This window comes from Vidua macroura, chromosome 9 (genome assembly GCF_024509145.1).
Source record: "Vidua macroura isolate BioBank_ID:100142 chromosome 9, ASM2450914v1, whole genome shotgun sequence".
Lineage (NCBI taxonomy): Eukaryota > Metazoa > Chordata > Aves > Passeriformes > Viduidae > Vidua > Vidua macroura.
This window is the reverse complement of record NC_071579.1, coordinates 22,326,625-22,338,927: the sequence shown is the minus strand read 5'-3', so window position 1 is coordinate 22,338,927 and position 12,303 is coordinate 22,326,625. Positions and strand designations below refer to the sequence as shown.

The 12,303-nt window shown below is 47.8% G+C and overlaps 1 protein-coding gene across 4 annotated transcripts in view; it reads right to left on the bottom strand.

The window, feature by feature from the left end:
• The window catches only part of PTPRF (protein tyrosine phosphatase receptor type F), a 375,120-nt gene that overhangs the window by 36,869 nt on the left and 325,948 nt on the right, over positions 1-12,303 (bottom strand). For 3 of the 4 annotated variants that reach the window (XM_053984683.1, XM_053984684.1, XM_053984685.1), the window contains 5 exons: positions 11,692-12,270; positions 10,965-11,062; positions 5,497-5,750; positions 4,698-4,788; positions 1,805-2,017 (listed from right to left, as the gene is read on the bottom strand). In XM_053984683.1, the coding sequence (XP_053840658.1) occupies positions 1,805-2,017; positions 4,698-4,788; positions 5,497-5,750; positions 10,965-11,062; positions 11,692-12,270 (1,235 nt within the window). The remainder of the gene's footprint in view (positions 1-1,804; positions 2,018-4,697; positions 4,789-5,496; positions 5,751-10,964; positions 11,063-11,691; positions 12,271-12,303) is intronic. The other variant, XM_053984686.1, reaches the window with a different exon arrangement.

Sequence of the window (12,303 nt, the reverse complement as noted above, 5' to 3'; positions counted from 1 at the left end):
GCTGCTCTCCTCAGATTTATCAGCAGAGGTGCCACTGTCTGGGAAAGAAGCATGGGGTGTGGTTGCCACTTTGTGAAACCTTTCAGCTCTACAAGACCCCGTTTCAATAACTGAAATAGCTGCCAGCTCCTGGTTTAATGCTGTTCTTAGAGGACAGGACCACTGCAACCCATCAGACTGTTCCTACACCCCTGTGTCCAGTGCAAACAACAGAGGAGGGAGTCAGCTACAGCTCTGAGCATGGCACAGACGAGAAAGCCTGTGACTCCCCTTTCTTGGGCAAGTGGCTACTCTGTGAGGGAGCAAAAAGGCTTTGCCTGCGACTCCCCAGGAAGGTCAAGGTGCATCAGTGGTGGGGGAGGGAAGGGGCACCATCTCCAAAGCTTTGTGTAAGGGGCAAAGATTCATATTTTTTCAGACACGCTCTGGAGGCATTGCCTTCCAAGGGAAGTCAGATGCAGAAGAGATCAGAAGGACTGTTATCTCAGTGGCATTTCCAAAGGCAGACTGCGAGGTGCAGGTGCTCCTGCTCCCAGAGACAGTGTTTCTACCACATTCTGTCTGCCTTTGAAGAAAGGCAATGTTATGCTCTCCTGCTGACACTAGAGAGCAAACAATTTCAGAGGAGCTGGGTGGGGGAGATAGTGCACAGCCTCATGTGCACTATCACATGAGGACAGAGTGCCTCATGCTCCAAATGAAAGTGGATGTGATGTACCAGGGGATGCAGAAAGGTGGTCTGTAGGAGCAGGGTATATAGGAGGTTTGTAGGAGTGCTACTGCTGGCTGATGGCTTACTAGAGGTCTGTGCTAGTGAGAAGATGATGATTATAGTTGGGATCAACTAGTTAAGTTCACCTCTTCTTGAAAGGGATTGTCAGGGTAGTCATCTCAAGGCCTCTGCCTTACGTTGTTAATCTGTGACTCTTTTTTCCTCACTGATGTGCACATCTTGCCACAAGAACATGTGAGCTGGATGAGTAATGAAGAACCTAACCAGCCCTAATGAGCCATTACAAGCAAATGAGGCTGAGGAAGGAAGCCACAGCTTGAAATCCAACCAAAGGATTTGGTGCATCTCTATCATTTCCATTATTTACACACTGGCTGCTGCTACTGCTGCCACCACCACGCCTGCCCTGTGTTCACAGATGGACATTGATGTCCAGGTCTTGCAGTGCTGCTCCTTGCTTATGGCATCAGCCTCTCCCATGCCCAGACTTCCAGCAGGGAGACATGCAGGAGCAGGAATCCCCACGCAGCAGGGAAGTGTGCACCTTTGCCCTGCTGATAATCCATTGTGATGGGAGACGGGTTTGCTTCTCCAAATGCCACACCTCAAAAGTGAAATTTTGGGCAGAGAAGCGCCTGTGGGGGCAGGTTTGCAGGGGGAGCATCCTGTTCACTGCAGAATCTCAGCAGTTGCTGTGCAGGGTAGGATTTTGTGGACTGTTTTCTACAGACACTTAATTGAACCAAAGCAGAATGAGAACCCATCCCAACCATGTGCCAAGGTTCTGAGCACAGCCCTGCAAGCCAGAACTGAGCTTATGCAGAACATGTGTTGACACTGTCCTCCGCACTCATCTGTTATGTGGAACGCACGGTGCCATTTCCCTCCACAAACACCATTTATCAAGTCAATTCCCACGGCTGCCTCCGCTCGTTCAGGCCAGCGATGCAGCCTCCCTCCTCCCTTCACAGAAAACACTGTCATCCTGCCTTGCAGCAATTGCTCACCCTGCCTGCACTGAGCTCAGCTCAGCTCTGCTAGGACAGGCTGTGCCCCCCAGAAACTCCTTACCGTGTCCCCATCCTCCAGCGAGGCCAGCACGAAGCAGCGATAGCTCAGGTCTTGAGACAGAGGCTTGTTGTAGAAACCTTTGTAGTTCTTCTCATCACCCAGGGTGAAGGTCTCAGGCAGCACATCCACTTGAGCAGCAATGTAGGGCTTGAGTCTGTCTGCCTGGCGTCGCTGCCGCCTGCTCTGACTCCCCTGGCTTATGGCCTCCAGCAGCTGGGGACAAACAAAGTGCCATCACTACTGCTGACAGCATGACACCACCTTACACTGTCACCTTCCTGGCTGCAGCACGCGGCAGGGGTGAAGGGAAGGGAGGAGAAGGTAACTGGGTTTGATTTGTATCTGGTGGTACTAAGGAGCCAGAGGCAAATATTATCCATTTAGGCATTGCTGGAGCATCTGTCTGCAGAACCTCACTGCAAGAACCTCCACTAGGATCTCAACTTTGGAAGCATCCTGAGTCCTGGGAAGCTGACATGGTAAATGTTAGGGTTGAGACAGCCTGGCTGTGACTGTCCTCCTGAGTCATGTATCTCAATGGGCTGTGAGGGAACCAAGCCATGTTCTTTGGCCTAATTATTGGTCTGGACAGCAACTCACACTCTCTACAGACACTGGATGTGAATTACAGCTGATGCTGATGTTTAGGGGAAAAGTGACATTTGCTGTGTCTTTTCCTTCTGTCAGTGCCCCTGTATCTCACCTGCTGCTGTGCTGCAGGCAGAGCTTTGTTTAAACCACAAAGAATGGTAACAGATTTAATGGAATGTTCAGAGTAAAAATGGCAAACTTCATAGCCACAAGTTAATGAAAAAGGATATAACGCACAAAAATCCAATTGCACTGCTAAGAATGACTCTCAAATGTTTAAAGATCTCTTTTTCCAATGAATAAAAATGAACATCAAGTTTGGAAGAGAAATTCTAGTTCAAAATGAAGAAGGAGAGATGAAATACATTTCACACAGAAATTTATCAATGCAACATTGTCAGGGCAGATGTGGAACATCAAAGGGCTAGGGATGGTGATGTACACACAAAGTCACGCTGCTGAGCTGGGGTTACTCCCCCTGAGGAGGAGAAGTGGGTAAGAAACCCCTTACTCTTTCCCCTTGACAGTCCATCTACTTGTGGTTAAGGTTGCTGGAGGCTTCTGCCACTTACACATGTAATGCACAGCAAAAGACTGCATCAGAAAACTGCTAGGCCTGCAAAGTTCAGATCCTGAAAAATTAGAAAACTAATACTGCCTGTGCAAAATTAATTCAGCTGTCTTATATACGTGCACTGTGCTGCACCCTTGACTGCAGAGTCACAGACTATCTTTTCTGTAAGTCCCCTGCTTTGTTCAATACACAGGACAGACAGCGCTTAATCAAAGAGCAGATATTCCACATTTTGTTTTCTTCTTTGCATTATGCAGCCTGAGGCCTTGTTTATTGCTTACTATTCAAATCCAGCTCTGAAGACAAAATTAATAATTTCCTCATGGGCTTTTCTATGGTGCTGATCACTATACTATTACAAGTACTTCACAAACATTAATGATCTTATCTTCCGAACACCCATATGAGTCAAGATAAAAGTGATTATCCCAGTTTTACAGATGAAGAACAGAAACACTGCAACATTAATGTAGAACAAGTCCACTAAATTTGAATGTCAAATTGAAAAGACATCAGCTTGTTTTGTTTTTCAAGAAAACTTTGTATTTTCTTTATAGCACTGACTGTATCCAGTTCCTATTGACTTTCTCTGCAGCTGGGATGCTTAGGCTTTGCAAATGAGAGCTCCAGGATCTCAAACTGAGCGCTCAAAAACATCACATATGCAAGACACTGGCTGCTAATGAAAATTTTGGCTTAAATAATTCGCCTGGGGCTGGGTGAGATAGAGACAGAAACTAGTTCTTTTGATAGCTTTCAACCATCTAAAGCTGAAAACCAAAGCGACCTTCTTCATGCTGGTCTTCTTTTTCTTGTGACATCTGTGATGCTGGAAAACTTCTGCAATCAAAATATGCAGGAGACCTGTGGGTGATGGTTCTCCATCACATAGCTGTGCTTGGTTTTGCAGAACAGAACCACAAATACACGTTGTGGAGCTGGAAGCTTGCAAGAGCAACTGTGTGATCGTGTAAATAAAGCCACGGGCTGACTTGCAGCTTCTGTTTGTCATTTCTGAGTGCTTCAAGCTTGCAACTTTGTTATCTTAATGGATCTTTCTGTGCACGACTTCTTGGAATTTTTCCTTTACACTTTGGAGGCGGTGGTGTGTGTGGGGAAGAAAAAGTCCACAAAGCCCTTGCATGTGAGTCTCCTGACACCTGCACATGCTTGGGTATCAGAGCACTCCCGGCACAGGACAAGCTGCATCATGGGGTAATGGCTGGTGAATGCTCAAAGCCTTTTAACAAGTAGGTGTGAAGGGAGATTTGTGGGTTTTGTTAGATACAAGAATGAGCTCTTTATCTACACTGCAGGCTTAGGTCCTGTCCAGAGAGGGAAAGCTTCCTGACAAAAAAGCTTAATAAACTGAAACCAATAGTTTTCTATCCTAGCTTATTTTCAATATCAGATTGGTCATTTCATCTGAAAAAGGCTGCAAGGACTGTACGACCTGTGACAGGATCTGGCCAGAGCTCTGACACACTCAAGTGTGGTCTCCTTTGGGGGCACATTCTGGGAGGTGGCTCCTCCTTAGCTTGACTCCAGCCTCCTTCCTATATTGTGTCATGAAGAAAGGCTGAGTGGGCACCCATCCCACAGCCCCCATCTCTGATGTGCAGCCTGCACTTGTGTTGTTGCATCCATGCTGCTGCCAGGAGAGCTGGGTAGAGTGTGCTGGGCTGTTTGGGAACCACTTCCATCACAGCAGCTGCTGCAGGCTCCTACCTGGTCCAGCTCCATCTCATCAGGCGTCCGCCACCGAGCAGTCAGGGTGCTGGTGCTCTGGTCTGCTGGCACAACCACGATGTAGTACCACCTGGGAAGGAAGGAAGGAAGGAAGGAATTGTAAACACTGGACCCTGAGCCATCTCTCTGGCAGGTCACCAAATAATGTGTGCCATATGACTCAAGGATGACCTACTCCTTTCCTCGCCCTTTAAACAGCAAAAGAGCTCAGTAAGGAAAAGGCTGGTTTCCAGCTGCACCAGAGAAGAGAATACTGCCATTACCACTCATTAGAATAATGAAGATCTACAGACTGGGTTCCAGAGGGTGGTGTAGGAGCTGTGAGAAGGACATTTATATAATCGGATTGTAGCAAGAACCCTGGGGAAATTGTGCTTCAGCTCAAGGATACCACAGTAACGAATAAGACTTCCACAAACTCGCTTTTTTAATCTCCTTGAGGCTTTAGGCATTATTTATTTAAAGGATATTATACAGTGTCAGAGAAAGTCCCTCCTGATCCTCAACTGTATTTTTGCCGGTAGCATCTGGAGTATACCCACCAGAGTGAGGGCAAACTGTCAGAGAATTGTCTTAATTTTATTACACATCAATATTTGCTCAGAAAGAGCCAAGACCATGATCCATATTATGGGTAAATGCCTGCCTCTGTAACACAGCCTGCTTGGAAATTCACTCCCAGGTTACAAAATCCACATGCTGGCAGAGGTCTGCCCTGCCTTTCTCTCCCCACCCCTAGCCCCCCACCCTGCCTTCCCCACCCAGGAATGGCACCTACCGAACTGGCACAGTGGTCTGCACTTTGGGAAGAGTTAGCGTGAATTTTCCTTCCTGTATGTACTTGTTTGTGGCGATGGGTTTGCTTTGCAAGACATCAGGAGCGGTGCGGATTGAGACGAGGTGCTGGAGCCCCCCTGCACTGCTCCCACGGTTCATTAGCACAAAAGAATAGTCCGTGTCTGGCTGGAGGTCACTTATGAGCTTCTTCATTGAGTGGCCGTCCACCTCCACACTCTGGCTATTGTACAGAATCTGAAACAGGAAAAGGACATGTTCATGCAGCTGACAGCTGCTGCTGCAAACTCACACTCAAAATAGCAGCACGGGAGATGACAGTCTGGCTCTGGGCCCTCCCTCAGGTGGTTTGGCTACTGTATGCTTTGTAAACAGCCATAAATCTTTAGCTAAAGAAGAGCAACCCCCAGCAGAGGGTGAGCTGTGCTCCCTGTGCCTGGCAGTGATGGAGCAGAGAGGGGTCATCTCAGCCTGGGTGGCCAGGGCCAGCAGTGAGGCTGGGGGTGCCACACGCACTGCTTTTCAGTACCTACTTGGGGGAGGAATCCAGATGGCTGTGCTTTGCCCCCACGTGGAAATGAATGGGTCTTTGTTTCTTGTCTCACGAGGCTACAACACGCAATAGGCTTGTGGTGTAAAATCCTGTCTGCTTTAAATTGGTGTCACTCCCATGTCTACCAGCTGATGCCTGGTTGGATGCTTAATGCAGATCATCCCTCTCCCAGCAAGGTGACCGGGGGGGTTACACGCCTCACCAATGATCTGACAAATCCGGCACAGGGCTCACAAACTGGTACCCAGAATGGCGGCTCTGCAGGTGTGACACCCTGTCGTCATGGCAACAGATGCTGGCGCCACACAGCCGTGGGCAGGAGGTCGGAGCTGCTTTTCCCTGCCGTGCCTGCAGCGAGGGGCTGTGGGCAGGGCAGGGCAGAGCTGCTGGGGGCAGTGGGCAGCCCCCCATGCACCGCTTCCCCCTGTGGACCCCTCAGCTAACAACATTTCTCAATGCCCTGTTGTAGATATGCAGGACCCCCACCTCCCCGCAGGCACAGCAGCCATGGGCACTGCTGGATTAGCTGCTCCCAGCAGCCAATCTGCCCTGGGAACCTCAATCCTGATCCTGCTGGAACAACTCCTTACCCCAAAACCCTTGGTGCTGCCTCTGCAAAGCAAGAACTCACACAGCTCCCAGATACAGAAACCAATGGGGTGTAGACAGCTAGAGAGGCCACAGGTTGTGTCCCAGCCCATTTCTTTGCACCAGGTGAGTGTCCAGCATGGCAGGTGAGCGCTGGATTCCTGACAGTGGTGCAGAGACACAGCATGCCAAAAACTGGCAATGGTAGAGCTGGAGCATGTTAAACCGTGCCAGTTACTAGGTGTTACAGGCAGAGACCCCATGGTAAAATGTGCTTGGTTCAACAGTGGCCTTGAAACAGAGAGAAGACAGCTCTGTGGAAGACTAATTACTTGAAATAATTTTTCACCAGCTGTGCCCACTGTTCAGGCTGATGCCGGCAGCAAGGTGGGGGGCCAAACTTTCCTTCAAGACCCCTTTTCAGCAGGTGGCTGAACTCTACAGAAAGCTGCCAGCTTTCTAGGACAAGGGCAGCTGATTAGCACTGCTGTAATGTTCAGTGTTGGAGCTGGAAGGAAAAGGGAGGTCCTGGAAAGAGATCTGAAGGACACTGGAGCACAAGGACCTGGCTAGGCCTAGAATTTGCAGCTCAGCTTTTGTGTTATCCAAACAGCAATACCCACAGCATGCTTCAATCCTCTCCATGTCACTTTGCATGGAGATCAGGACAGGAAAAGATCTCCAGCTTTTCTGCTGTTGAGAAAAGACTCCTACCAGGTAACACAGCAGCAGAGAGAAGCCAGCTATGGAGAAGAGATGCAATCAATCTCATTTGTTGATGTGCTTCAGTTTTCAGGAATGGACTGCAAAAGTAAGCACCAAGTAACTAAAGTAACCAGTTTGCAGGGACAAAGGCCCTGCTGCTGCTCCACATGTGGGAAAGCTGTCAAAGGTAGCGTAGTAGAACAGCCAGAGAGAATTGTTTTCTGTTGTGACTCCTCTTATTGGTATTTCCTCCTAGGCTTTGATCCCTTTCTCCAAAGACATGCACATCAGCTGAGTGCTAAAATGAGTGAAAAATCAAAATGAAGAAATGCTTCTTGCAGCACTGGAATATCAGATAAGCAGTCTCTGACACAGAAGTAAGTACACCAAAGACAGGACTACTAGACTTGAAATCATCTTAGCAGCTTTGCTGTCTGGACCAGCACCACCCCTTCCAATGACATTGCAATAGTACAGGTCTAGATACACCAGATGCCAGTAAGTCAGGGCATGTCCTAGGGGAGCAGCAAGACCTCTCTTTCATGTGCTTCCACAGGGATTTGAACAAAACCGAACTTCCAACATTAAAACCTGAAAGGATGATAAGCCCACAGAATTCTGCTGCTTCTTGGAGAAGATTTCTCATTACAAATTCTTCCCTAATAAAGGCATCACCAACTGCTTCTCAGTGTGCTCTAGGGAAGACACCCACCAACTGCCTGCACATGAGCATGTGCTGGGGACAGAGCCATTTTCCTAGAGGAAGAGGAGGCAGAAGAGATGGTAGGCATTTCAGTTCACAGTTTCCCTGCCTGCTCTGCACTGTAACTGGCAAGGATACAGCCTCCGAATCAGTGCTAACACCAGATGATGATTTTTATTGTCACACACAGGAATTTGCAACCAAAGACAGTGAAATTGGCATTTGCAATGCTTTCCTGAAGCATTCTCTGCCGTCCCTCCTTTTCACAGCTGCTGCAGCAGTTCCACGTCCCTTTACCTGCCACAGCACATTGTCTTCTCAAATGCTATGCACCATTAGTTAAGGCCTCTACGTAAACCTTACACTAATGTAAGGGCTCAGAGACAGTCATTCATGTGCAGCTGGAAGATGCCCAGAAGCTCAAGCAGGAATGCTATTTAGAGGTTGCATCATGGCCCACTGGTAACTACCAGAGTCAGCAGCAAATCTGGCCCAAGGGTTCTGAACTGCCAAACAGTGCTGACCAGCCCACAGATTGCTGTAAAATGTCATTTCTGCTGCTACTACTCACAGGACAAGATTTGCAAAGCTAGGTGGGTCTAAATGTCACTGAAGTTCTCACATTTGATTTCAAGGCAGTACAGAAGGTATTGAACTAAAAGATGAAAAGACACATAGTATGCAACACTGGGAAAGATAACAACTCAATGGAAAAGTAGACAAGGCTGGAGTATTTGCAGGCAGGAGTAATTACTACATTTGATGGGACACACTGTGAGAAAGCACTGCCCAGCATTCTCAGGGGTTATTTCCAAACCTGTATCATTACAATTTTCAAAAGGTGCTGTTCCTTCTGTCCATTTCTAAAATAACTTCTAATGCTGCCTTTAACCAATATATCCTCTGTCCCACGTTAAATTGAAGAATGTATCCCAGGAAAATGCACGTTCCCCAAGGAGAAAGTTGTATCTATCTTGCACTTTCCATGAAAGCTCCAGAACAGCCTTCTGCAGGTGGAATAAAAAAAGGAATAGTGCCTCTGCTCCACCACAACTGCTGGGCAACATTTTACAAGGAATTTATCTCCTGGACCAGAAGAAGCTGTGAAAATTCCCCAAAGAGATCTCAAAACTTCATTATTGATTTGGCAGCAATGAAAAATCTTAAGGTCTCAGTTCATTCTCTAATAAAAAAAGCACTAGTCCTGCCTGTGCCTCACTATTCATTGTCGGAACAATATCTACTTTAATTAAATCTGTTAAAGTAGAATATGACACCCTTTGGGACACAGATTTAGCATGAGACTGTTTATCAAGTGTAGATAATACTAATTGTTCCCATGGAGATTTATCTGCTATGCTAGTTACAGTATTAGGCTCTGGCCTCAGCATCCCATGTGCCTGAATTAGAGGAGAGAGGTGAACCTTGTTTATAAAACCACAAAATCCTGAAGGTTAAGGATTTCTTTCAACTGGCACAATCAATGAGTTAGAGCTGACCCCCTTTGCTCCTGGCCTTGACTCACGTGTGTGTGCAAGTCTGGGAATATTCATAAGAAGAAAGCACTATTAGAGAAATATCCTTCAACACTCTGGTTTGCATGACTGCTCTTAAGTTAACAAGTGGCTAATGCCACCTCCCATGTCAGCTGAGGTTAACCCGCAGCAGGGGCAGACCCTGAGTCACCTTGTGATAGCAATCACAGCTATGCAGCTAGGAGAGGAGACAGACAGGGCATGAGCATTACAGCCCTGGCTCCTGGCTACCTCCAACCACTCCCCCATCCCTGTGGGGTAGTAATGCTCCCTTTCCAGCACTGCACTGTCAGACAGCAATGTGGGCTTTGGGCCACAAAACAAGGCAAAATGAAGCACACTGGCTCTGCAGCAGAGTGCCAAGTAACAAGGCTCTGTGAAGTTCCTTGCAGCCAGGTAGCTGAATGCTGATCCTAATGCGCCCTACATCTGGGAGTGCTTTGAATACCACAAGGTCTTCACAAAAGACTTGTCTGCTTCAGCTAAACTGTATGTTAACAAGTGCCTGCTATTGATCAAGGTAATTCAGCTTCAGGGTTTAAACAAGGAGAGTTAGTAACAAGGAAGGGGAGGTACTCACACACTTTGATGTGGATGCAGTTCAAGATTTCCCCTCACTCCCCTGGCCATGGATCCCCCACAGCTCATGCAGGCCTTGTATTTGCACTTTAGGCACAGCATAGAAGGAAGCATATGCAAGGAGAAGGAGAAGTCATACTGCCTCCACCAGCAGATTGGTGCTGAGACTGGGAAGATTATCTTCAATGATGTGACATGTTGGTCTTGTTTCTTAATGGAGAGAAACTGCACAGAGATCTACACACTCCAGTCTTTTACCCACATAAGTGACAAGCACTGGGGGTCAGACAAGAGCAGGCAGGCAGGGTCATCAGTGTTTTCTGCAGCCTGCTGGGTGACACCACATCCAGAACTGTACTGGTGAAAACAGAGCAGCATTCCTGCAGAGTTCCCTCTGTACTGACACATTTTGTGCCGCTCACACCTATAAGACCTTCAGGAAGTTTAATGATGCTTCTTCCCTTCACTCCCTGAGATTATGCCCTGATGCTCTGAAGTAACTTATGAAAGTGATATGGATGTTTGAAACAGGACATGTTATAAAAGGAGTTAGTTTTATTCACTGGCTGGTTTTCAGACCACTTTGTTCTGCTAATTTCTTGATTAAATCAGATTTTTAACTTTTCACACCTCAGCTCCATGTCAGGCATCAGGACAAGCTTGTGTGATCACCATCATGGAGCTACTACCACGGTGAGCCTGACCGATAGTACCCAGCTGATGCTGCTACCCACTGTCCTGCTCACTGCTAGAGGTGGAGCTTCCTGTCCTCCAAATCCCACTCTTACCTTAAAAGGCACTGCAGATTTATAGGAGTCAGGCACTTCCCAGCTCAGCAACACAGATGTTTTCATGACGGCATTGACACGGAAGTTCTTAGCAAACACTGGAATGAAAAACAAGGTATTTGAGCACTGTAAAGCCAAGTCAGGAGGGAGCCAGGTGGCAGCTCGACTCCAAGTCTCTTTGTCTAACTCAGCAGCAGAGGTCAAAGAGTTCAGCTACAGCAGAGAAGTAAGAAATGAAGAAAAGAGAGCAGCAGCCTTTTACCAAGTCTACAGTCTCCAGAGGAGTTCTGCCTTTTGACTATACTTTTCAGCATCACAGAAAGGAAGTTGTAGGCTGAGCTGCAGCCTTTCTCTATCCCCACTTCACTCACACTCCCTTGGCCTTTCGTCATGATCAAACAGCAGTGTTATTCAGGTACTGGATCTGCAGGTGATCCTACTCAGCCACCTGCTCCAGTTCAAGCAAGAGCCTTTCATGTACAGATAAAACATCCAAGTGTGCCTGTGGATGTAATTAAGGTACCACCAACGCCCCTCTCCCCCCAAATGGCAACTTTAGAAAATTTTCGCTGAGCTTTCCCTCACTGAACTAGTTTTAGACTAGGGAGCCACACAGTACCTGATGACAACAGTCAGAGCAGAGGGGAGCGAAGCCTCGTGAACCACAGCAAAGGTCCCTGTCCCGGAGGCAGAGCTTCCTGTTAGGGTTTGTTAGAGGGACACTTACCTTGCTCTACAGGCATGGTCCGGGACTGGATGCTGGGGCTGAGTGGCCCAGCCCCCTTATTGGTGCGGGCCCTCACTTTGATGTCGTAAGTGGTATCAGGTTTCAAATTTGTCAAAGTGATACTCGTGTCCTTGGTGATGTTAGCCAGATCCTGCTGGCTATTTATGTCCCTGTATACCACTGTGTAGTTGACGATCTTGCCGTTCCTTTCTGCCAAAACCGGGGGGTCCCAAGCAACTTCTGTGGTGGAAGTGGTGAGACCCACCACACGCAGGTTCTGTGGGAAGCCACTTGGCACATCTTCGGCAGTTGTGATCTCCTTCTCAAACTCCTCTCCTGGGCCAGCTCTGTTCTTGGCAGACAACTTGAAGAGGTACGTGGCCCCCTTGTGCAGGTTGGTCACTGTGTAGTGATGGTCTCTCTTCCCGAAGTCTATCGTGTTCATTTTTTCCTCATCCAGACGTCTGTACTGCAGCCGGTAACCCAGCAACTCCCCTACCATCTCCTTGGGTGGGTGCCACTGGATGAGGGCTGTGTTCATGGCTGTCGTGCTAATCATCATGGTGGGCTTCCCCGGGACTGCAACATAAACACACAATGACCATCTATAGC